Here is a 23,477-nt window from a genome sequence, read left to right as displayed (position 1 = left end):
TGAAAGTTAAACTCCTTTGAAACCATAGGTAAGTAAACAAATTATGGCTGTCCAAGTCTTAGAATACGGATTCAAATTCTCTACTATAGAATTGGGTGTTAAGCTTAGAGTTGAATTATTTGAGTTGTCTCTCTCTATGGAGCATAAGGGGCTGCTTGACGATGTTAACATTTTCTTGTTATTTTATGAATCTGCTTTAAAGATTGAAGAATATTCAATAACAAACATTGTTGTAGCCAAAAGGCCTCCTAAATAATCAGACAATTTAACACCATCCCCTACATGGTCTTGACGGGGTCAGCTTTGGCCTGCCATGGCACTAACACTGACCATCGGTGAAAACAATTTTCTTCTGATGCAGTGTTGTGCATCCTCTGAGAAGATTCGTTGCAACTTTGCTTCTCCTGAAATAAAATGGCGTTTGAGATGACACTTTCCCTGTATCTCTCTCACTTTCTCTATCGAGATTCATTCCTTCTCACTCTCTCTCTCCCTTTCTCCTTCTGGAGTTCTCTGAGGATTTTGGTGATTGTTGGTTCTGGGATTGGAGGTGTTGCAACAGCCCTAGGCCTTCACAAGTCTAAAATCTCTCTCGCTCTTTCTCTCTCTCTCTCTCTCTCTATATATATATATATATATATATATATATATATATGTGTGTGTGTGTGTGTGTGTGTATACACATAGCTTTATTTGAATATGGTACCTATGCTATCCAGACTTGGATTGAGAAGCTTGGTCTGGAGTCGGCCGATAGCCTGAGAGACAGTGGGTTTGCTCTCACACAGTGGAGCAATGCCTCGAAAGCCATGGACGCTTTCGGTGTTGGGGATCTACTTAGACAACACCACACCCAACTTCGCAGGTGCTACACTTGTTCCTTCTTAATCTTCTTTTCTCTACTTTGGAACTAATCTTAATATTTTGGTCCGTATATATCCAAGAACACTTATTCAAGTCTCAGTTATGAGAAAACAGACGATGTTTAGAATCTAATGACACTAATGATGTTGGAGCTATAGTGTAATTTGTTACTACTATTTGCTATAAGTATTTAAAGATATTCTGACGAAAACTTTAATTCTCCACAGACATTGGATTACATAAAATATGTTGTTTGTTTCCTAAGTTCATAAGTTGGATAACTTTGTGCAGGTTGACGGTCACTTCCAATGTCACTGGAGAAACTGTAACAGACTTACCCTTCACCAGGTCTGGAGAAAGGTAAGAAAATGTTGGGTATAAACCTATGGGAAGGCCACCATGGTTATACCAGGTCAAACCCACTAGGCCTCCCTCATATCCGCCTCTCCTTTCTTTCTTCTTCTCTAACTCTTTTTGGGTAAATATGGCTTTTATTAACCATGAGTGTGGGTTAACCCATTGTTAGCTACATAATGCAGCTACAGTTGTCGAGGATTGTAGAAGTGAAAATCTATTTTGCCTATAATATATATATATGGGTTTGCTCAAAATAACCCCAAAAATCATGAAAAGTTTGTAGTCAAATTGGATTTTGCTACAAACTAATACAATTCAATTTAGACGTGTTCTTTTTGTGACTATTTTATCAACTTTTGGACATTTGAAGCACAATGCATAATGGAAATTATTTGAAAGAAATTTCGTGGCCGGAAGGCCGAAACAGCTTTCCTGATCGTCATGTTCTAGATGTCACAAATGGAATTCTTCATACGAAATTATTATGTGAAAAAACGAGTGAGCATCAATTATATTGGTACATCCGGATGAAAATAAAGCAGCCTAACTTGGGCGGCCCAAAGAAAACATGGGTTTAATAAATAACCGAGGGGACAACCTTTTTTGCAGTAATGACGTTGAAGTGGGGTGTGTAAGCTGACAGATGCTGGTGGAGACTCTATGGAAGCAGCTGCCGGATGGGACCATCAGGTTTGGATCCAAGGTGGTATCCATAGAACAAGATGGGAAGTCATGTCCGATCCATGTGGCTGATGGAGCACTTATTGGAGCTAAGGTATATCTTTTCATTGCTTCAGATGTTTAAAGAGTCATAAGACTACACGCTGCTTAGATATCAACCAAACATATATTATCTAGATTTAAAGGTCTTGCCCTTCTGAATCTGGATACAAACCGGTTCTTGCCCGATTCAGCTGGATATCCATGACTCTCTCCGAACGTCGTCTAATGGGATGTTCTTTGTAAACTTTCAGGTGCTGATAGGTTGTGATGGTGTGAACTCTGCTGTTGCCAAGCGGCTGGGGCATCCCGGGCTTGTCTTCACATGAAGCTCATCCATAATAGGTCTCACACTGTCGCACATTAGCCTGAAGGCCATGGGCTTGAACCGCGGTTTGCTCAGTTCTTGGCAATGGCTCTCGTTTTGGGATCTTGCCTTGTGATGAGAGAATGATCTATTGGTTCTGTACACTTTCTTTTAGCCCTCAAGGTATAAGAACCACGACCACACAACCTATTTGTCTTTTAATTTATTGAAACATGAATTGATTAGAGTAATATGAGCTTGATCTAGTCACCAAGCCATGTATAAGCCAAGGAGATCAGATGCCCCCCCTAACTTTCCCATAACGCTTAGATAAACACACATAAATGGTCTTATTAACAACGAATTGTTTACATATTAGAGACTATCTAACCAAAATTTAGTTTGATCACAATATGGAAGATTGGTGGTTCTTATTTTGTCAATCCTATACAATAATGCAATACTGGAAGCAGTGAGTATCGTAGAACACACCGACCTAAACTCCATAATGTGTTCACCTCTGAGGTACAAGTCGCCATGGACGAAGCTCTAGGGTCATGAGCGCTCCAAGGGAAAGGTGACTGTGATTGGGGATGCCATGCACCCAATGACTCCTGACATTGGTCTGGGCGAATGCTGTTGTGCTTGTCAGGTGCTTGGGAGAAGCCCTCCTGGGGATCAAGGGGAGTGAAGAACAAAGAGACCAAAGAGTGAAAGGACTGGAGAAGTATGTGAAGCAAAGGAGGGGAAAATGGTTCAGGCTCATTTTGACGACCTACTGGGTGGGGAAGCCGCAGCAGAGTGGTGGCACGACGATCAACTTCTTGAGGAATAGGTTGCTGGTTGGGATGCTTTCTTGGGTCACAACGCAGACCTCCATGTTTGACTGTGGGAAGGTTCAAGGATGATTTCAGTCAATTGGGTTGCAGCGTTTGGAGTATTATGCGACTGTGTTAGCTTGGCAATGGCGGTATTTGTAATGCATGTGTTCTGCTATGCAGAATCTCTCTCTCTAGATCTCTCTTTCACTCTTTCATAATATAGAACAACTGCTTCATACTCCAAGTTTTTGCACATGTCGTTTTCAAACAATAAAAATAAAATATTTAATGTTTTTAAGAATATGTTGACGGTGTTTACAAGCAGGTGATTGAATACCATGAAGAGCTTAATTAACTTCGTTGTGGTGTTGGACCTCATACTTCCAGGGTGCAAAAACCTATGTTTTTTCCATAGCCATCTCACCTTGTGAGCAGCTTGAATCTAATTATGCTAGATATATGCGATAAAGGCTGAAACTTTTGTGTTCACAATACCTCAGAAAATGTCGATGAAGAGAGATTGAAAGACTTGTTGGGATTGTTAAGATCATTTACTAAACGACTTTCAAAAAAGTTGCAAAGCTGCTTTAAGCAAACTGCTAACGTTGTGAAATTGACAGAATGATGACTTGTTCTTTTTAAAGGGCAAATATGAAGGATGAGCTAATTCGCTCCTTAAAAAGAGTTCATCTTTTGTCACTGTCACTATGATCAGAAACCCGCTAGTCATGCACAGTAATCTTTCGTATTCGTATGTAACAGAAAGAAACTGAAACTTTTATCCTCTGCGATGTTTGAATGGGGAAAGGAAAAAAAAGAAGCGGTCATCTCAAACCATTTTCTTCGCCGCTGAAGTATATCAAATTGCATATTTGAATGTTGAGATGTAGGTGTTATGAGACAATTGAAGATCAGGTCGTACTCGTTTCACCTTCGGACAAAATTAATATTTTCGGGTGAGTCCAAAAAGTACTGACTAAAATAGTCACACGTTTGTTTGGTGTCTTACATTTATGTGACGGGGCCCATTTCAAACAAGTTATCTGGGTGTTCGTTTGCTTGGCCAATTGATCCACGAATGAATAGTTAAAGACAGTCAATTACCATGGATATCAAGTCTCAAGCCATTCATCCATTGTCATATACACTATGTTTGTTTGAGGTGGACGTGAATCCATGATCGCACCAGCAAGACGATGCTTGGATTGTCATTCCAACTTAATCGATTCCCATCAAACAAGCCCTTCGAAGCAAGCCTGCCTACAACTAAAGTTTGGATTTGATATCCAACCCAATCAATTTCTCAGCTTCATATCCTGTTATAGCTTTGCATTCAAATAGAAAAGATAAGTACTTATGCTGAAACCATCACATAGAAAAATATAACACGGATTATTTGGATCTTGAACTGTTAATTCCAAATCTGATTACGTACGATCCGGTAGTCCTAGACTCAAACCGGTTTCCGCTGGATGATCGTTTTAGAAGCCGAGATACTCGCTTCCCGATTCGATTATTGCCCGAGTCTTAGAGCCGTTTCAAAAGACAAAGGGAAAAGGGAGACCGGGCCTTTACTCATTTTCCCCCTTCTCTCTGAGCTTATTCGCAGGGCGAAACCAGGAGAAGACGACGCAGGCTACCCCGCCTCTCTCTCAATCCTCGTTCACTTATCCCATTCTTCAGCGTAATCATCCCCTAAATCCCCATTTCTTTGCTTCTTTCTAGGGTATCGATCTGGTTTTGATGCCCTGTTTCTTGTTTTCCTGGGTGAAAAGATCTGAAAGAGATCGGGACCTTGATCGACACGGGGGCGTACACGAAGGAGGTACGTCGGATCGTTCGTGCCGTCTGCCACACGATCGCGCTGCGCCACAAGCTCACTGCGCCAGTCCTCTCGGCGTTCCTTCACCACATATTAGTGTCTGGGTCGGACGTCTTGGTTCGGTTGTGTTCCTACCTTGCGAAAGTAAGTCGAATCCAGCACGTTCTTTATTGGACTTTCAACTGGTTTCCTTTTACTTTCTGTGGGTTCTGCGTTTGATTAATTGGCTATTTCATTTATTACTTGGGAACGACTTTGTTTATTTTTCGTTTTTCCAGTGTTTGTTTATTTAGTTTAGTGAGGTAAAATCGATGTCTAGTTTCATGCGTCGACAGACCGGTATGGCTGCATGTGTTTGGGTTGTCTTTTATCATCGACCCTTGTTGTTATATGTGTCAAATGTGACAATGGTTAGTTATGTGAACTTGGGTTGAATGTTTGCTTAACTAATGCTTGGTTTGATGGTTTGAAACATTGGATTGATTCTCTTACTAGTGTGTGCTCCAGACACCATAGAATTTTCACGATTTTCACAAAGCTATTTGAATTGGCGTTCGTAGTTGAGTTATCCCGTGGATATGTGAGAGTGTCGTTCTGTGGATGTTTGAGTCCGTTGAAGTAGTAAACAGATGGATTTCTTGAGCAGTTGAGCAACCTTTTGGGCCTGTAATCTTTCTGTGGCTTTGGTTCATATTTTTTTTCGATCATGTCTGTAGAAACTTAAGTATTTTTGGGTAGTTTTTCTTTCAGATTTATTTGAATGCTTATGGATGTGTTTCATCCGAGTCTATTTGTTTAGTTGGAATGTTAACACTCGTGCTTATTGTGAGCAGTCTTCTGGGTCTTTTTCTTTTCCTTTTTTTTATTATTTTATTTGGGTTGATCGGAATGAAGCACAGAATAACAGTCTTTGCACGATAGAGCTATTTATGTGGGGCCAAATACAAAATTTTACTTCTTAGTGATTACTTGAACTTATAACATGCTTGCTTTCACTCCATGTGTTTTCCTCCACTATGTGTTTTATCATTTATTTTGAAAATGTATTTATGTGAATGTAGCTTCTTAATTCCTGCAATTGGACTAATTTCAACCACATATAAGTGGGGTTGTTTTTAAAATCCACAGGTGCTATCCATAGAAGTCCTAAAAGTGAATCAACAAGTTCAGAGAGGATTAGGAATAGCCATAGTAGATTCATGGTGCCAAACGTTCTTATAGTTTTAGGACATTGCTTGTTGTTCACACGAAAAGCTACTATCTCGGCTTATACCACTGCATATATGGTCAGCCTATTGAAGATGCAAGGTAACTTCATGTGTTTATTTTTAGTTTTATCTTTTCAGTCTTACCTTCTAAAAAGCATAGGGTGGAATCGCCTGGGTGCTCGGGGAGGAGGGATTTTGCTAAAGCGGGTCAAGTTGTTGTCAACTATAACACACGAGTGCTTCAAAATGACATCCGTACCCATGTTGACATAGGTGCGGGTGCAAATCTCTACTTAGTGAGTAACCAAACAAAATCTTTTAATACATATTTCTCAATTTTTCTTCTAAATATACATTTTTTTGTTTTATAACTTGTTCATCTTTTACATATTTTGCTAAATTAAGTCAAAGTGGAAATGAAATATATATATATTGCGGATATTATGCTCGACCATGCAAACACACCCTCGGAATGTGCATTTACATTCTACAACCCATAGACTGAACCAACTCAGTACTGTTTTTAGTTTTTTTGGTTACTTATTGCATGTTTTTGTGGTAGTTTTCAGTTCTCTAAGCATGCCTTTTAAATTCTTTGCCTGTTGTATGTTTTAATATTTTTGAAGTGTTCTATAGACTTCGTGCATCATGTTCTTTTTTGTGGAGACATGCAGGAGCACATATAAGAGGGGGATGCTCATGAGAAAGTGCACATCTATGTGCTTGCTGGAAATTTTTTTTAACCCTCTTTATTCATGAGAGCTTTTGTGGAATCACAATCGCTTTGGTGGACCAACCAGCGAGAGAGAGAGAGAGAGAGAGAGAGAGAGAGAGAGAGAGAAAGACTTGATGTTATTGTATGTGTATTCATATGAATAAATTTTGTATTATTTAACGATCTTTAGTTTTGTATTATTTTGTCATTCTTTTTGTGACTGTATATAATCATGTATATGTTTATATATGTGACTGTATATAATAATATTTTGGTTGCATTTTATTAGCTTTTACATTTTTATTTTTTATTTTTTATTTTCATTTAGAGCGCTTAGTCCAGCCTAGGCATGCTTAAGCTCTAGGGTCTACTCATTGCCTCGGCTCCGTCTAGTTCTCTAGTCACATACATTGAGGCACTTGAGAATGTAGCACCCGCAACACCTGTGAGAAGGCCAAGCATGAAAGCAGTTGGCAAAGACTTGGAATAATGGGGTGGACATCAGATGTTGAATTGGGCCAATGATGGAATGGCCATTCGATAGCAAGTTAGCGACTTAGCAGGTTGGCATGGCCTGGTGCTAAGGGCTTGGCCATGCTACATTGAGGTATGATTCATGATAGCATGTGGTGTAGCAAATTTTGTAGTGTCTGTACACATGTATTATGTTTTTAAAGCCCTAGCTTGGGTTGCCTAAGTGTGGAGATGGCGTTGTGCCTTAAGTTCGCTGAAATTTTGTTGGATATGTACTTGAAACCTTTTTTGACTTTGAAGGGAACATCAGCTGCTGAGCTTTCGTTAGGTTTTGGAGATTCTTAGACTACATGGATGCAGTTCTTTACAGATAGTGCTGTATATACCTCAATATGTTTCGTACAGCTCGGTTTTTGCTTGAAATTTGTTAATTTCCTTTATTGATGATTCTTTTGTATCCATGCATTTTTTAGATTTTATTGATTAATGTTATGCAGTTAGTCAAGGTGTGCAAAGTCAAAACTTCTGTAGGTGAATTGTGATTTAGGAGAATAGGGTGTTTCTGGTTCTTGGATACCGTCAAATTCATAAGCTTAATAGTTTGGGGTCTTATGACTGTGTGTTAGCTAAAAAGTTTGTTTCAGGTGGTTAAGTTTTTCCATATTGTTGGTTGTAGAACCATTTTTCCCCGTTTTCCTTGACAGTGTAATTCATGAAAATGTCCTGCAGCTGCTCATTGTCTTTGATTTTGAATAGTTCTTTTTCCTGCTGTCTCGTACTGATATGCTATTATTTGCAGATTTATCTTCTGTATTACATATATATAATAAATAAATAAGTAATATATATATATATGTTATATTGCGTATATGTGTTATATACTATATATGTATACATATATATATGTACAAATATATGTACCATATACTATATATATACATATGTATTACATACTATGTATGTACACACATATACACACATATAATATAGTATATAGTATGCATACATATGACATATATGTACTATGCAGTATGCACTATATATATATATATATACACATGTACAAATATATGTAATATACACATGTATTACGTTTGTATATTACATGTACACATGTATTACACGTGTGTTGCTTATGAGTTCTCGTCAGGTGTCTTTTTGCAGGTTTCTCTATTTGCCTTTTGATACTGATAGCTTGACTAAGTTTCATAGTTTCAAGGCTATGTTGGATCAGTCTGTTTCTAATATGATACTTTTCTTGTTTTAGTTTGTGTTTTAGATTTGAGTTCTCTCTCTCTCTCTGCCTGTTAATTTTTTGCTCTCATCTATGAAGTATTCCTTTGGCATTAATTTCTCTTTCCTTGCATGTACAATCTCCTATCTTAGATAAATCTTAAAACTTTTGTTATAAGTGATTCTTTTACAATTTAACGAACATCTTATGGTGTGCGAAATTACAGAAGTAATTTTGTGACCATCACAAGAACTCTGTTATCATTTAGTAAAAAATTATTTGTTTGCTCTGTTTTCATGTTCCTTGATCAAATATAGAGTTATACGGTATTTCAAATGAATGAGAGTGTTTCAATAAACATCTTCTGACTGATCTTTTAGCAAATGAACTGGGAAAATTATTTGTATTAAGTAACCAAAGAAACATACTTCTGCTTCTCATATTTAGGTTGTTGTTCATACTTCTTATATTTAGCTGATTGTTTTGCTTTCAAGTGGTTGGTAACAAAACTAGTAGGAGACTTCCTCTTTATGGAGATAGGAGAGGGTCTTTCCTCACACAGTCACACCTGGCTCTTCTTTTGTATCAGTTGGACCTTTCATAACTCTATTCTTCTTGATCTTGACTACGTTTCCCCTGAATATTCTTGTTGTCATTTGGCCTTTTAGTGTCACAAGGATGGTGCTGTCCAAGAATACTATTTAGTGTGCATACCTATGAGTGGGATGGAATATCAAAGCTTTCTTTTTTTCTTCTAGTGAATCTCTTTTTTTTTTTTACACCAACATCTTGGTATATTTCAGAAATTAGATGTAAAACTTAGCTGAGTGCTGGAAACTCTTGAATGATGCTTGATGACGATGTCAAACTATTTGTATGGTAATAAAAGTTTCAAAGCTGGGAGGTTTTTGGTTTTAAAAATAGGCACTGTTTAGTTGACTTAACCTGTGCATGTGTTGTTTAAATGCTTGGAAGAGAACGTCTCAAAGATATATGACACAGATCGGACACTCTCTTCACATTTTTGCTGCTCTTCCTCTGTAAGTAATACCCCTTTTCCCTCAAGCAACTGCTTATCTAGAACATCAATGATATCTTGCTGGGAAATTGCAGAACACCCCTTCCTTACCAGAAATCTGAGCAAGAGCATGAATACTGCATCTAGAAACAATGTTAGGACCAAACAAGAAGCCAAGAGAAAATAGAAAGGAAACAAAAAGGTAAAACATCACATAAAGGGCCAGTGATAATGTTCAGGTACCCTAGGGTAACTTTACAGGGACTGAGCAATAGTAGCTAAGGCTGTTAATGGGCTGGATTGGTAGCCCACTTGTTGCTGCACCTGACCCTAATCCCCCACGTAAATAATAATCAGGCCTAGCCCAGATTTTAGCTAGTTATTCAGTGAAACATGAAAGAAACCATAGCAAACCTTTTCTCAACCCAAATCTAGAAAATTATAATGGAGTCAAAGTGGCGTTAAATATGGTCCATTCATATGTATGTACATGAGAACGATTTTTTTTCTGTCATCAAGTTCCCACTTCCCAGCAATATGATGAGTATTGCAAAACCAAATTAAGAAAATGACCAAGTGTGCTGTTATTCGCATCTGGTTTTCAGTACATGAACAGCACCACTTAACATCTTGCTGCTTAGAACGGAACTTCAATATGAGGGTTGTGATGCTAACTTGTTCACTGAATAAACAATAAAAGACCAGACTGCCCTCACTAATGAAACCATTTACAATACAAAACCTAATACATAAACACACAAAAAAAGAACATAAGGGCTAGGTAAACACAAATGGAAAACCATGGACTTTGACTCTTTTACTAATTTAGAGGACTACTCATAGTCTCATATGTTTTTACACTTGCACTTCTGTACAGTGCATTGACTGTTTCAGCGCACGTTTCAATGGTTCAATATTTGAATCCACGGAGCACTATTTTTGTACACACAAAAGTGCTTTCTATTTAGATCAGATATCAAACTAAGTGGTTGTTTTCCAGCTGATGGTTAAATAATAATTCTCAGTGCGCATAGGGCCAAGTGCCTCTCGTACAATCAGATTCAGATGCCTAATATGTTTTAGCTGAACTTGGGTATAAAATTTAGCCGAAATTGATTTTAAACAAACTAGGCTCAGTTGTGTGTCAAGCTTTTTCAAATGCCTGAGTTTTATGAAGACATTTTTTGCTTTTGTAACTCACAAACTTAAGATATCCACTACTTAATGAGAAACCAAACAAAATCTTTTAATACATATTTCTTAATTTTTCTTCTAAATATACATTTTTTGTTTTATAACATGTTCATCTTTTACATATTTTGCTAAATTAAGTCAAATTGGAAATGAAATGTATATATTGCGGATATTATTCTGGACCATGCAAACACACCCTCGGAATGTGCTTTTACATTCTACAAACCATAGACTGAACCAACTCAGTACTGTTTTTAGTTTTTTTGGTTACTTATTGCATGTTTTTGTGGTAGTTTTCAGTTCTCTAAGCATGCCTTTTAAATTCTGTGTCTGGTGTACGTTTTAATATTTTTGAAGTGTTCTGTAGTGTTCCTGCAGCATTTTCTTTTTTGTGGAGACATGCAGGAGCACATATAAGAGGGGGGATGCTCATGAGAAAGTGTACATCTATGTGCTTGCTATCTTTATGTGTGAGTTTTTTGTGTTCTGGAAGACTTCACTTTGATGTCGCTGCACCTACTGTTTTATGTTTATTTGTCCTCTGTTGAATCATGTAGTCACAGATTGTCAAATCTAAACTATGATAGTGATAACCATGCAGGAAGTGACTTCAAATCCGTTTTCTACAAGACCTACATCTTTGTTCTAATTGCATATGCAAGTGTCCAGCTGGCCTTTAGCCTACTCATGCGCATTCCAGCTTGTCATAGGCTGACAAACCGATGTGATCAATGGCCTGTTAGGAGATTTATCAAGTGGATGCATCAGGTTTGGTTTCTCCATTGTTCTTCCCGTTGTATTTTCTATGGATCTTATTCATTTATTGTTGTTCCTAACAGCTGTTCTTTTCTGATTTAAGGAAAGGCATTATGTTTGACGAGGAATGTATGAGCGAACAACTGACTTTATCAAGTAGTCTGTATTTTCCTGTGGAAATATCTTTGTGTTGTGCTCAAACATGGAATATTGTTTTAGTTTGATTTTGTGTATATGAAGGATTTTTTAGGTCTTTGGGTGTGCCCATGACTAGGGTGGTTCTCTTGGCAGTTATTTTGTCTTGTTTCAATAGTGTTGTGCTTCACAATGGCTATGTCACATAGGTACGGGTACATACCATTTAAAAAAAAAACTTATATATATATATAAGCAAAAAATAAGAATTCAAAGTTTAAACAAACAGAACAACACATTCATGAGTCCAAAAAAAGAAAAGAATAAAAACCCTAATTTTTGGACAGGAATGGACTTGGTTAACGTTAATCATGTCAAAAAAAAAAAGAAGGATATGGTCTTGGGTATGTTGATCATACTCGGGACGTAGCATGGGCATACCGGTACCCGTACCGATGACGTACCCATATGGGTATGGATACCGCTCCTTAAAAGCAATACTTGTGTGACTTAGCACAATGGTTATGTTCCACAAAATTGATTTTCAGATCCTTGATCATGTGCTCTACAAGGTGCATGTGGTTGTGCATAGATGCTTGCTAGGTCATTTTAGATAATGAAAAAATAGATCAATATAAACTTTCCATCATGAATATGTGCTTCAACAGGCAAGCGTGTCAGTGAGTTTTGATATCTGAGCTTCTATTTCTAAACCAAAATTTATAAACTCAGATTGCATTCTTTAGATGATTGTTTTGGATTCATCCAGGAAATTGCATTGGGATCGAGGGGTTATGGTTGGACTTTGTGAAGTAATGAATACTTATCTTAGGTTTGTATTAGGCAGCCACACAGCCAAAAGAGAAAATTTTAATCTTGAGGAGGAAGACAAATAAGACACAGTTTGGTCCTCTTTTTGACCTTTTCTTTGTCCTCGGTGTTTCTTTCTTGTTTCTGTTGCATAAATGTTTGGGTTTTGAGAATGCTTCCATTTTGATTCTTAATAGTGATGGCATTTCATTCTTTTGAAGCCCAATTGTGTGCAATTGGAATGTACATTTTCCTTGTACTCTTTTGGTTGTTAGGCACATTGGACTGGATGAATCCTTTTGGCTGTTGTGAAGTCTGACTCTTTACTGTGTGAACTGGAACACAGTCCCATGAACAGGGTACTCATGTTTTTTCATATTGATAAAATGCAGATATATGATTTTCTGGCTTTGTGTATTTGGATCAAAATTCTCATTTGCCTATTTCCTCCACGAAAGTAAAAGCAGATACCAATTGCTAACTGGTCGATGATGGTTCTTTTGTTTATGTTTCATCTGTCTTATTGTCTCCTTTTGATTGTTTCCTTTCCAACATATGCGGATAAAGCCATTGGTCAATCCTACAAAAATTATTATAAATCTTAATGGGCTAGAGTATTCGTGGCATGTTCTTGTATCAAAACGTGAGTTTTTGCTGCCTTTGTCTAGTCATAAAATACTTTCGAGGGATTAAACTAGGAAGGTAAAATGTTCTTGTGGCCTGCATAAGCTCACATGCCTAACAACAATGGAAACAATGCATCTGTCATGCCAATGTTGAAGATTGCTGCTCTTTTCCTGAATCCTTTCCTGCAGGCCTCATGATATGATAGTTCATCACTGATGTTGTTTCTGTTGTGTTCTGCTGCTAAGCAGGCTGCATGCCAATTTCTCTCTGATTAATTTGTCATTGTATAAGTATTTTGTTCCGCATAAATTTGGCTATTTTTGAATAATTTTGGGAGACAGTTCACACTAAATTCATACTTTGATTTCGTTTTTCTTTTCTGATGGTTACATTTCATGACGATTTTTTGGCAAGTACTGGAGTTTCTTGATTATTATAAACCTAAGCATTTTGTACTTTGGTATTCTTTTGCCTTTAAGAAACTTTTTTTTTTTTTTTTGACAATGGACTTCAATTAGCTTGTGAAATTGAAGTTTATAATCATGTAGCCAGGGCACAAGACTGATCAAACTTTGCTGGATAGTCGTACATTTAGAGTCTAACAGAGTCCAATCCCGTAGTTGTCATTATCATGCACTTGATGATTTTACAAAACCCACCACATTGGATTGGTTTATCTCGGGCTTCCTTTGGGGAAGGATAAGAGCTTAACCTAAACCATTTGTAAAACTTTCAATCAGTTGAGGACCGAAACATTTATGGAAAATCATCACTATTAAACCAACCTTTCGTATAGAAGTTTCTAGGAGAGATGGTGAAGTTCATTTTTCTACCCAACCAACCTATAATATTTTGCATTCACCTTCTTCTTTAGAGTAGAATTCCTTCCTCTTGGTGATATACCATTTGATGTTAAGAATTTTTGTAAAAGTGATAATTTTGAGTTTTGCTTAAAAACATTTTAAAAGTGTCTTCTCACACAATGATGTGGCTTTTCTTTATTCTTAGTACCTCCTTGAGCAGAAGGATAAAAATTCAAATTTTTGTTGCCAAACAATGGAAGAGGAAAACTGAAAAGATCTTGAATATGAGCAGTAAGGAAAGGTCCTGTGAAGTTGAGAAAGTCGAGACTAGGAAATGCAAGAGATGAAAGGCATGAAAGGCGTGAAGGCTGAACTCGCGAGAATTGAATGTGAAAATCTTTGGTAGATGTGTGGTCCTAGGGTCAATATCTTCTCCTATTTTTGATTACCTAAGACGCTGAGGATGATTCCGTTATGTTCATATTTTGGAAATTGAAAGGCATCCCTTCTAGAGATTTGACGACATTGACGCGAAATGAATCCTAATGCTTGTACGGTAGGTGCTATGTGTAAATGAATGCCATATTATTTGCACAACACGAGCACTCATGATTATTAGTTAAATTGATCGTTTTTGAACTATTTCAAACTAAAAACTTGACATCTCTAATCATAGGAGGAACTAATCAATTTCCTTTGGTCTTGAAATATGTTTGTTATTTCATTCCCAATCCCCTTTGTCCTTCAAAGATGTTGGCTATTCCATTACCAAACCATTAGTCCATTCATGGAATAGATGAAGCTCCTCGAACCTAGTCAACTCATGTTGAGTGTGACGAATTCCATTTTCTTTGTCTCAAGAGATGCATATCATTGGGGACAAGTGATTAAGCCTGGCCCATTATTCCATCTTAACCGAGTGTCTTCAACATAACCCAGACTTAGGGTTGAGATTGTCATGGAACATCTCTTATCTCTTTTCAAAAGGACCAATCAATTTTTGAAAGGTTGTATTCATCGAAGTTGCATGGGTTTTGGGTTTTATGTCCTCAGGTCCTTCATGGTTTTAGACGAGGATAATGCTCAGATTCTCTTGTATCATGTTAGTGTCAGGTTAGTTGAATAGATCCTTTAGTTAGCTATTGCACGTCCAGCGGTTAAGGTCATTGGTTTGATTTGTATTCAGTTGGATTCGATTTTGATTTAGTTTGATTATTTAGTTTTGTTGAGTTGGGCAATTGTTTTCTACTTTAATGGTTTCCTGCATAGTGTCATGTTTAGTTTTCACTTTCATTGTGACATGGGTTGTTTAGGTGCTTTATTGTCTTAGGTTCTTGGTTTTCCTTTTTCAATGCCTTGTCGGTGGCCAATGTCTGTTTCCTCTCCCCTTTCAACTCTTCCACTAAATTATAGATCCTTCAGTGAGACACAATTACAAGCAAGCAGCTTTGGTGTCTATCACAATCGCTTTGGTGGACCAACCAGCGAGAGAGAGAGAGAGAGAGAGAGAGAGAGAGAGAGAGAGAGAGAGAGAGAGAGAGAGAGAAAGACCTGATGTTATTGTATGTGTATTTATATGAATAAATTTTGTATTATTTAACGATCTTTAGTTTTGTATTATTTTGTCCGTCTTTTTGTGACTGTATATAATCATGTATATGTTTATATATGTGACTGTATATAATAATATTTTGGTTGCATTTTATTAGCTTTTACATTTTTATTTTTTATTTTATTTTTTCATTTAGTTAGTCCAGCCTAGGGGGTCTACTCATTGCCTCGGCTCCATCTAGTTCTCTAGTGACATACATTGAGGCACTTGAGAATGTAGCACCCACAACACCTATGAGAAGGCCAAGCATGAAGGCAGTTGGCAAAGACTTGGAATAATAGGGTGGACATCAGATGTTGAATTGGGCCAATGATGGAATGGCCATTTGATAGCAAGTTAGCGACTTAGCAGGTTGGCATGGCCTGGTGCTAAGGGCTTGGCCATGCAACATTGAGGTACGATTCATGGTAGCATGTGGTGTAGCAAATTTTGGAGTGTCTGTACACATGTATTATGCTTTTAATGCCTTAGCTTGGGTTGCCTAAGTGTGGAGATGGGGTTGTGCCTTAAGTTCGCTGAAATTTTGTTGGCTATGTACTTGAAACCTTTTTTAGCTTTGAAGGGAACATCAGCTGCTGAGCTTTCGTTAGGTTTTGGAGAGCCTTAGACTACGTGGATGCAGTTCTTTACAGATAGTGCTGTATATACCTCAATATGTTTTGTACAGCTCGGTTTTTGCTTGAAATTTGTTAATTTCCTTTATTGATGATTCTTTTGTATCCATGCATTTTTTAGATTGTATTGATTAATGTTATGGGGTTAGTCAAGGTGTGCAAAGTCAAAACTTCTGTAGGTGAATTGTGATTTAGGAGAATAGGGTGTTTATGGTTCTTGGATACCGTCAAATTCATAAGCTTAATAGTTTGGGGTCTTATGACTGTGTGTTAGCTAAAAAGTTTGTTTCAGGAGGTTAAGTTTTTCCATATTGTTGGTTGTAGAACCATTTTTCCCTGTTTTCGTTGACAGTGTAATTCATGAAAATGTCCTGCAGCTGCTCATTGTCTTTGATTTTGAATAATTCTTTTTCCTGCTGTCTCGTACTGATATGCTATTATTTGCAGATTTATCTTCTGGATTTTCAGATTTACTATACACTCTTTTCAGATTTTCTATACACTCTTTTCTGCAATTGTTGGCTTCTTGCTTGGGGCAAGTGATGGTCTAGGTGAGGTATGCCGTTCTTCTAGTTATCTTAGTGTGGTAGTGTTTAGCTTTTTGCTTGGAAAGATCATGAGTTTTGCTTAGTTTTTTGAGATATTGTTGCTCTAAGTTGATATTTTTACACCAAGTTATTTTATGTGTCTGAAATAATTAATTTATAAATTTTAGCATGGTGTGATTGCTTTATTAATTTTCCTTCTAGATTGAGAATCTGCTGTTCCTTCAACATTTTCACTTTCCGGTTTCAGATTCATTCTGTTGATGCTGTTCATGAGCTTTCTGAGCAGTTTTCTGAAGCTTTCATGAAGTATCTTCATGTGCCAACCAAAGAGTAAGTGCTCGTTGCTGAGTCTTCACATTTAAATTCATGTTTTATTGCATGAACAACCTTCTTTTCTGCATTTTAGTCGCAGGAGTTCTTTTTATGCTTCCAATCAGGTGGGTTGACCATTAATGTTGGAACGTTGTGATTACGTATTCTTATAATTGATGGAATGTCTATGATTCCACATGTAATATGCTTCAATTTTTCCACCTGCTGTGATAGACTTATCCTTTATTTTTCGTATATAATTGAATTGTCTAGGAAGCTTGGGAGCTTTCTTTATTGCATGTTACTTGAAGACATCAACCATGCTTTTATAAGGGTAGCTTTGTTGGTAGCTATGTGATACTTGGAGATGCCTTGAAGGGTTTCACGTCCATAATGAGCTGGCTGGACTCAGGTTATACTTTATGCTTAGGGCCAATATACATATATATATATATATATATATATATATATATATATATATATATATATATATTTAGCAATTTGTATTCTGTTTTAATTGCAAGTGTCTTTATTGTATTGTTGAGAGCTAGAGATGCATTTACGTCATCTTATAACTCATTTTTTTTTGGGAGACTTAAATATCTTTCAGTGTTCATTTCCTTAGAAAATGTTGTGCAGGTCTCACTTTTTCTGGAAAGACTTTTAATAGTAAATATCATTTGGAAGAGAGGACTTCATATCATCTTGCTAATACTTTTCTAGAAACTTGAGTATCTTGAAATGGGAGTTTCACTCACTCTTTCTTGGTCATCACAGGGAGAGGGAGAGAGAGACCATCATGCTTATTTAGCAAAACATCTGACTAATTTCTGTTTTGGAAACTTAAATTTCTTTTCCCCATATATCTATGTGGCTAAATACAATTAAATGAGAATACATGTTAATTGACCTTTCAAACAGAGTCATGACCTTTCTATAAGGTCAAATGAGTACTAATGGCATACAATTACAACGAGTCCTGACCTTTTTGGATGAGTTCAAGCATGAACACATATGATGGTCTTATTTCTATCGTACAGGCAGGTACGGCTAAGTTATAATCCTGATTTGGCCATTCTTGCATTGGCTTGCTTTTTGAAGTTGTATGATGGGAATCCAAAATTGCTGCATATGTATGTACTTGTGTGTGTGCGCGTTAGACATTGTGTATATGTACTAATCTTTTTATTTCCCTTTCCAGCTTGGACAATTGCATGGCCTGCCATGGCAATTAACTAGATCTTCATTTCTATCTTTATTCATACTGTTTATTCTTTCTTCTGATGCTTAAATGGCAGTGTATGAATTGTTTATGTTTCTGGTGTTTCAGGCTCTTATTGCACTCTGTGGGTTGCTAGCTTGTCATATAATTGGTTTACTTTGGGTACTGCACAGTAAGCTCTTGCTGGTCCAGAAATAACAACACACATAATTTGAAATTTTTGTACCTTTGTTATTTGCCAGGAGATTAGAGGCTAACTCTCTGTGCATGTTAAGGTGCTTATGAGCCATTCCTTTTGGAAGAATCATGTTTTTCGTCCATTTTATTGTCATGTGAGTATACCATGCAGTTGGTAGGGATAAAAGACCTCCTCGGAAACAGTATTTGGAGTTAATATTACCACCTTTTGTTGCAATCTTAAGACATTGGAGGCCTCTTTTGGCTGGAACCCATGCGCTAACATCGTCCCCTAATCGTTGATGATCGTGCACTGGCAGCAGATGCTTTTCCTGTTAAGGTGACTTAGCCACTTAGGTCCCATTGTACTTGTTATTGGTCCGTACTTTTTGAAACTTTTAAACCACTTGATGTAACTTTTGATATATGCATTTCTGTCTATCTTTTGCTGTTGAACGTAAATTGACCACCTAGTTAAGGATATTTTTAATAGTCCATTTAATACAATCCCAATCAATGTCTATGTTGTCATGTTGCTTTCTTGATAGATACCTTCTAATTTGCTGCATGCTTCCCTTACAATGATTTCACCAGGATGGGTTGCTGCTTTTGCGTAACCACCTGCTGCAATGGCCTTGGCAATGATAGCTGTCACACCCCGACCTTTTAACCCACAAACCCCCCCCTTTTTTTTTTCTAAACATAAAGCATCGAGGAGTGACTACCCAACAATTCAAAAAGACGATGAGCCAAGCAATTCAAAACAATGGGGCGAACTTTCATTTATATAACCATTTTGTTTCATACAAATTCACATCTATGTGCATGACCAAAATGCCCCAAAATCATAACATTGATGCCTAACAAAAAGAAGACATCAATAAAACCAAAACATGACGTGCCGACACTACAAACGACAATCTCAAAACCTCCCCAATAGGACGTGAGTGAAGCCATCTGCTCAACCTGTTGCCCCGGGTCCGCCAAAGCCTGAAAAAGAAAACAACTGAAGGCTCAGCCTTCGCAGTATGGCAACAAGCCAGGAAAATGCCAAACCCTCTCAAGTAAGGCTCAAATAAAAGAACAAATATCAACCTCTCTATCGTCATGTCGTGTCAGAGTACGACACGTAAAAGCCACTTGATGGCCACCCTAACACAACGTCAGTCACTTGCGAAGCATGCTTAAACATAACACGTGCATTCATATCATTCACATATGCGTCAGTCACATGCATTCTATCAAACACATTACATTTTCATTAACTTTAGTGCATTGACAGTTCCTGTGGGTGCAACACAGGCACGTGCACACCGCGGGCGGCCTACAGCCGAGAGACAATCACCGTGGTGGCCCATAACAGTATGGATCCATTTCACCCGCTGCAGCGGTAGAGCACTCATCCCTGGATGTGTGAAGTCCAATGTGAGATACTCAGCCTTCCCTAGGACACCCAGGTTGGGAAGGCGGGAGCCCAACGCTCCAAGCACAACACACAACAGAACCTTGGGGCCTTGCACCGTCTGCGCTCTGACAGGCGAGACCAGTGGCAAACAAGGGGGACGTCTCCCAAACACATAGCCACATCCCACTGGCCTCACATCTCTTAGTTATTCATTCTTATCATTATAGTTACACATTCACAAAATGACTGGCTAGCACATGAGGCTAGTACACTTCACGAGTGCACCCACACCTCCGATTACCTCCACATGAGGTCTATACATACAGTAACCGTCATTGCTAGCCGTCATACCATACGGGTACAACTACCCTCCAAAACATCCATTCGCATCATTGCCCATGGCAATGGATATGCAACAACATACACATTCATATCAATCATCACATCAATCCTCACATCAATCACGTCAATCACCTTTTTGAAAAACTTAGCCAATCCACAGAGAGTAGTCTCCATCTGCGGTTGGCTCGTAGCTGTCCTATGCAATTATCATTCTTTGATGCTTTCTAATGCACAATGGGGGTCGAGGAGACACTCGACTCGATACCCCGCCTCATCTGTCCTAAACAGATATCAATTCTAGCATGCACATGCCAATGCGTAACAATTTCAAAACGAATGACTAATAATCTTTCTAACCCATTCATATCATGTAAGCAACATACATATACTCTTTCACAAAACAGTCAATCAATTCACATCACAATCCTAGGATCCCTTGATCCTAGGAGCACCCAATCACACATTTGCCCCAGGCAGGAATTTGCCTGGAAAGTTGCCATACCTGTGGCGCGCTCACCAAATTCTTCAAAATGCCTCAAGTTTCGAACTCAAGGTCGACGGGATGTGTCCGGTGCACCTGCAAACATAAACAAGAATAATGTTTCTACTAGATACCTACACCATTCAAACAGAAACAAACAAATACAAAAATAAAATCCTTGAGGCACGTGTCGTCGCCTCAAGAGGGTGTCGACAAGTAGTGTCGACTAACAAGCTCTCCAATAGACCTCCTCCTTTACGTCTTGACGTTGCCTCGAAAAACCAAAGCCTTCAACCATCAATCAATCTATCACTAATTCCTTCCTCAATAACGTTCTTTAAGCAAGACATCAACCTCAAGTCACATCCCAATACGTATATTCCCTAATTAACTTCATGATACACCCGTTCACCGAAGTCTGCGCTACACTCCCTAAGACGGTTCCAAAACTTCCCCACAACCTCACAATCTCTACCATGTTTCCTTAAAGCTTCGAAAATTAATCCATCATGCTTAAACGATCATCCCACACATGAATCATCGCTTCTCCATCATAACCCCCCCATTATCCCCAAAAGCAAAATCGCTAACATGCATCCCAAAACATCAATTCTAAACTCTAACATGCTCAAGCAATAATTATACATGTTCTACTATATAATATCCAATAATCTAAGCTCAAATAGGCTTTGTTCACCCCAATCTATGCGTCCAAACTGCTGTGATGCCTCAAACAGCCACCTCAAGCATACAGTCGGTCCCCAAATGACAGAAATCGTGCCAAGCCGCCACCACCAACGCCTTCTATTCACTGTTACAAAGAGAATGATGCACCATCAAACTGAAATTCCAATCCAACAGCCACAACTAAAGAGAACAAGCAAGAACGTGCTCAAGAGGAGGAGTTCGGCTAAAATATTGGTTCGATTGGGGGAGGCTAAGAACTGAGAAAGAGCACGAGAATGAGCAGGGAGGAAACATCGACAGAGATGGGAGACAGACAAAGGGGTAGGGTTCGGACGGTGAGGGAAGGGTCTGCGTGGGAAGGAGGAGGAGAAGAAAGAAGTGGAAGGAGGAGCAAGCGAGGGAGAAGGGAGAAGGAGGCGAGAGAAGAAGGGAAGAGAGCTCGGGCAAGGAGGAGAGGGACAGCGTGTGAGATGAGAGAGAGTGTTGTAGAGAGGGAGGGATGCGCAGGAAAGGAGGGGAAAAACAGGCAGAGAGGGCGAGAGAGGGAGCTTACCCGCGAGCTGCCGCCGTCACCGTCGCCGTCGCCTTCTTCTGCTTCGCTGAGTTCCGGTCGTGGGTAAGGAGAGACGAAGAGGGGAAACGAGGGAGAAGAAGGAAAGACGAGGGAGGGGAGGCGGAGTCGGGCTCGATCACGCGTCAGGGGCTCGGGTCCGGGTCTGGACCCTGACCCGACCCGTCCTGCCAAACAACGAGCGTTACATCCTACCCTCCTAAAAAAAAAATTTCTTCCTCGAAATTTAGCTCATACCTCAATGCAAGAACAAGTGCGGATATCTCTTCCGCATGTCCTCCTCAGGTTCCCATGTGCTCTCCTTCAATCCATGGTACTGCCATTCCACCTTAACTAAAGGAATTCTCTTCGTGCAAAGCACTTGCTCTCGATGATCCACAATTCTAATGGGCTGTTCTTCCATTGTCAAATCGTTTTGTACTAGAATACCTTGAAAATCAATCACATGTGTCGGATCTGGTACGTATTTTCGAAACATAGAAACATAGAAGACGTCATGAACGTGACTCAAATCTGGTGGTAACGCTAATCTGTATGCCACCTCTCCAATCTTCTCTAATATCTCAAAAGGTCCTACGAACCTTAGGCTCAATTTTCCCTTCGCACCAAAGCGAAAAACACCCTTAGTAGGAGAAATCTTTAAAAACACATGATCACCCACCTCAAAAGCCAATTCTCTACGACGAATGTCAGCATAACTTTTTTGTCTACTCTGAGTAGTTAACAACTTCTTTCTTATCAATTTCACTTGGTCGGTGTAGTGTTGCAATACTAAAAGGTTTTCGATCTTGCCATCACCTAAATCGGTCCAACAAGCTAGAGATCTGCACGGCCTTCCATACAAAGCCTCAAAAGGTGCCATCGCAATACTAGAGTGGTAACTGTTATTGTAAGCAAATTCTGCCAGTTTCACATGTTTGTCCTATTCTCCTTTCCACTCTAAGACACATGCGTGCAACATGTCCTCTAAAGTCTGAATGGTCCTCTCAGACTGCCCATCAGTTTGGGGGTGGAACGCTGTGCTCAACTTAAGCTTGGTACCCAAAGCCTTCTGTAATTGCCCTCAAAACCTAGAAGTAAAACGTGGATCTCGATCCAAAATGATAGACTTTGGCACTCCATGCAATCTTACTATCTCGCCAATATACAACTCTGCGAGACTTTCCAATGATTGACTGATTCTGATAGGCAGAAAGTGAGCAGACTTCGTAAGTCGATCAACAATCACCCATATGGCATTCTGTTGTCTTTTGGTACGAGGCAACCCAACCACAAAATCCATCGTAATGTCTTCCCATTTCCACACTGGAATATCGATTTTTTGCAACAAGCCTCCTGGCCGCTGATGCTCTGCTTTTACCTGTTGGCAAACTAAGCACTTTGCCACATATTCTGCAATTTCACGCTTCATTCCAGGCCACCAAAAATTTCTTCTCATATCTTGAAACATCTTTGTACTGCCAGGGTGAATAGAAAACTTAGATTTGTGAGCTTCATCAAGCAACAGACGCTTCACCCCTTCATCTCTAGGAACCCATAATCTCTGCCGAAACCGCAATGAACCATCTTCATCTTGATGCCAAAGAGAATCGGTCTTCTGGCTTGCTTCCATGTTCTTAGCAAACTCTGGATCTTCCTTTT

The 23,477-nt window shown here is 38.7% G+C and overlaps 1 protein-coding gene and 1 pseudogene across 1 annotated transcript; both read left to right on the top strand.

Annotated features, from left to right (window-relative positions):
- Positions 1-544: 544 nt before the first annotated feature.
- On the top strand, positions 545-2,664 carry LOC116267904 (monooxygenase 2-like; annotated as a pseudogene).
- A 1,877-nt stretch (positions 2,665-4,541) lies between these two features.
- LOC116267861 (uncharacterized) lies at positions 4,542-18,806 on the top strand. Its single transcript, XM_031649799.2, has 7 exons — positions 4,542-4,753; positions 4,845-5,035; positions 6,238-6,395; positions 16,582-16,647; positions 16,887-16,969; positions 17,225-17,363; positions 18,282-18,806. The coding sequence occupies exons 1-6, from the start codon at positions 4,542-4,544 to the stop codon at positions 17,307-17,309; spliced, it is 795 nt and encodes a 264-aa protein (XP_031505659.1). The 3' UTR covers positions 17,310-17,363; positions 18,282-18,806.
- Positions 18,807-23,477: the final 4,671 nt, after the last annotated feature.

The sequence above is a fragment of the Nymphaea colorata genome, unplaced genomic scaffold (assembly GCF_008831285.2).
Source record: "Nymphaea colorata isolate Beijing-Zhang1983 unplaced genomic scaffold, ASM883128v2 scaffold0001, whole genome shotgun sequence".
In the NCBI taxonomy this organism is placed as follows: Eukaryota; Viridiplantae; Streptophyta; class Magnoliopsida; order Nymphaeales; family Nymphaeaceae; genus Nymphaea; species Nymphaea colorata.
The sequence above is the reverse complement of the archived record's forward strand: the minus strand, read 5'-3'. Positions and strand labels throughout refer to the sequence as shown.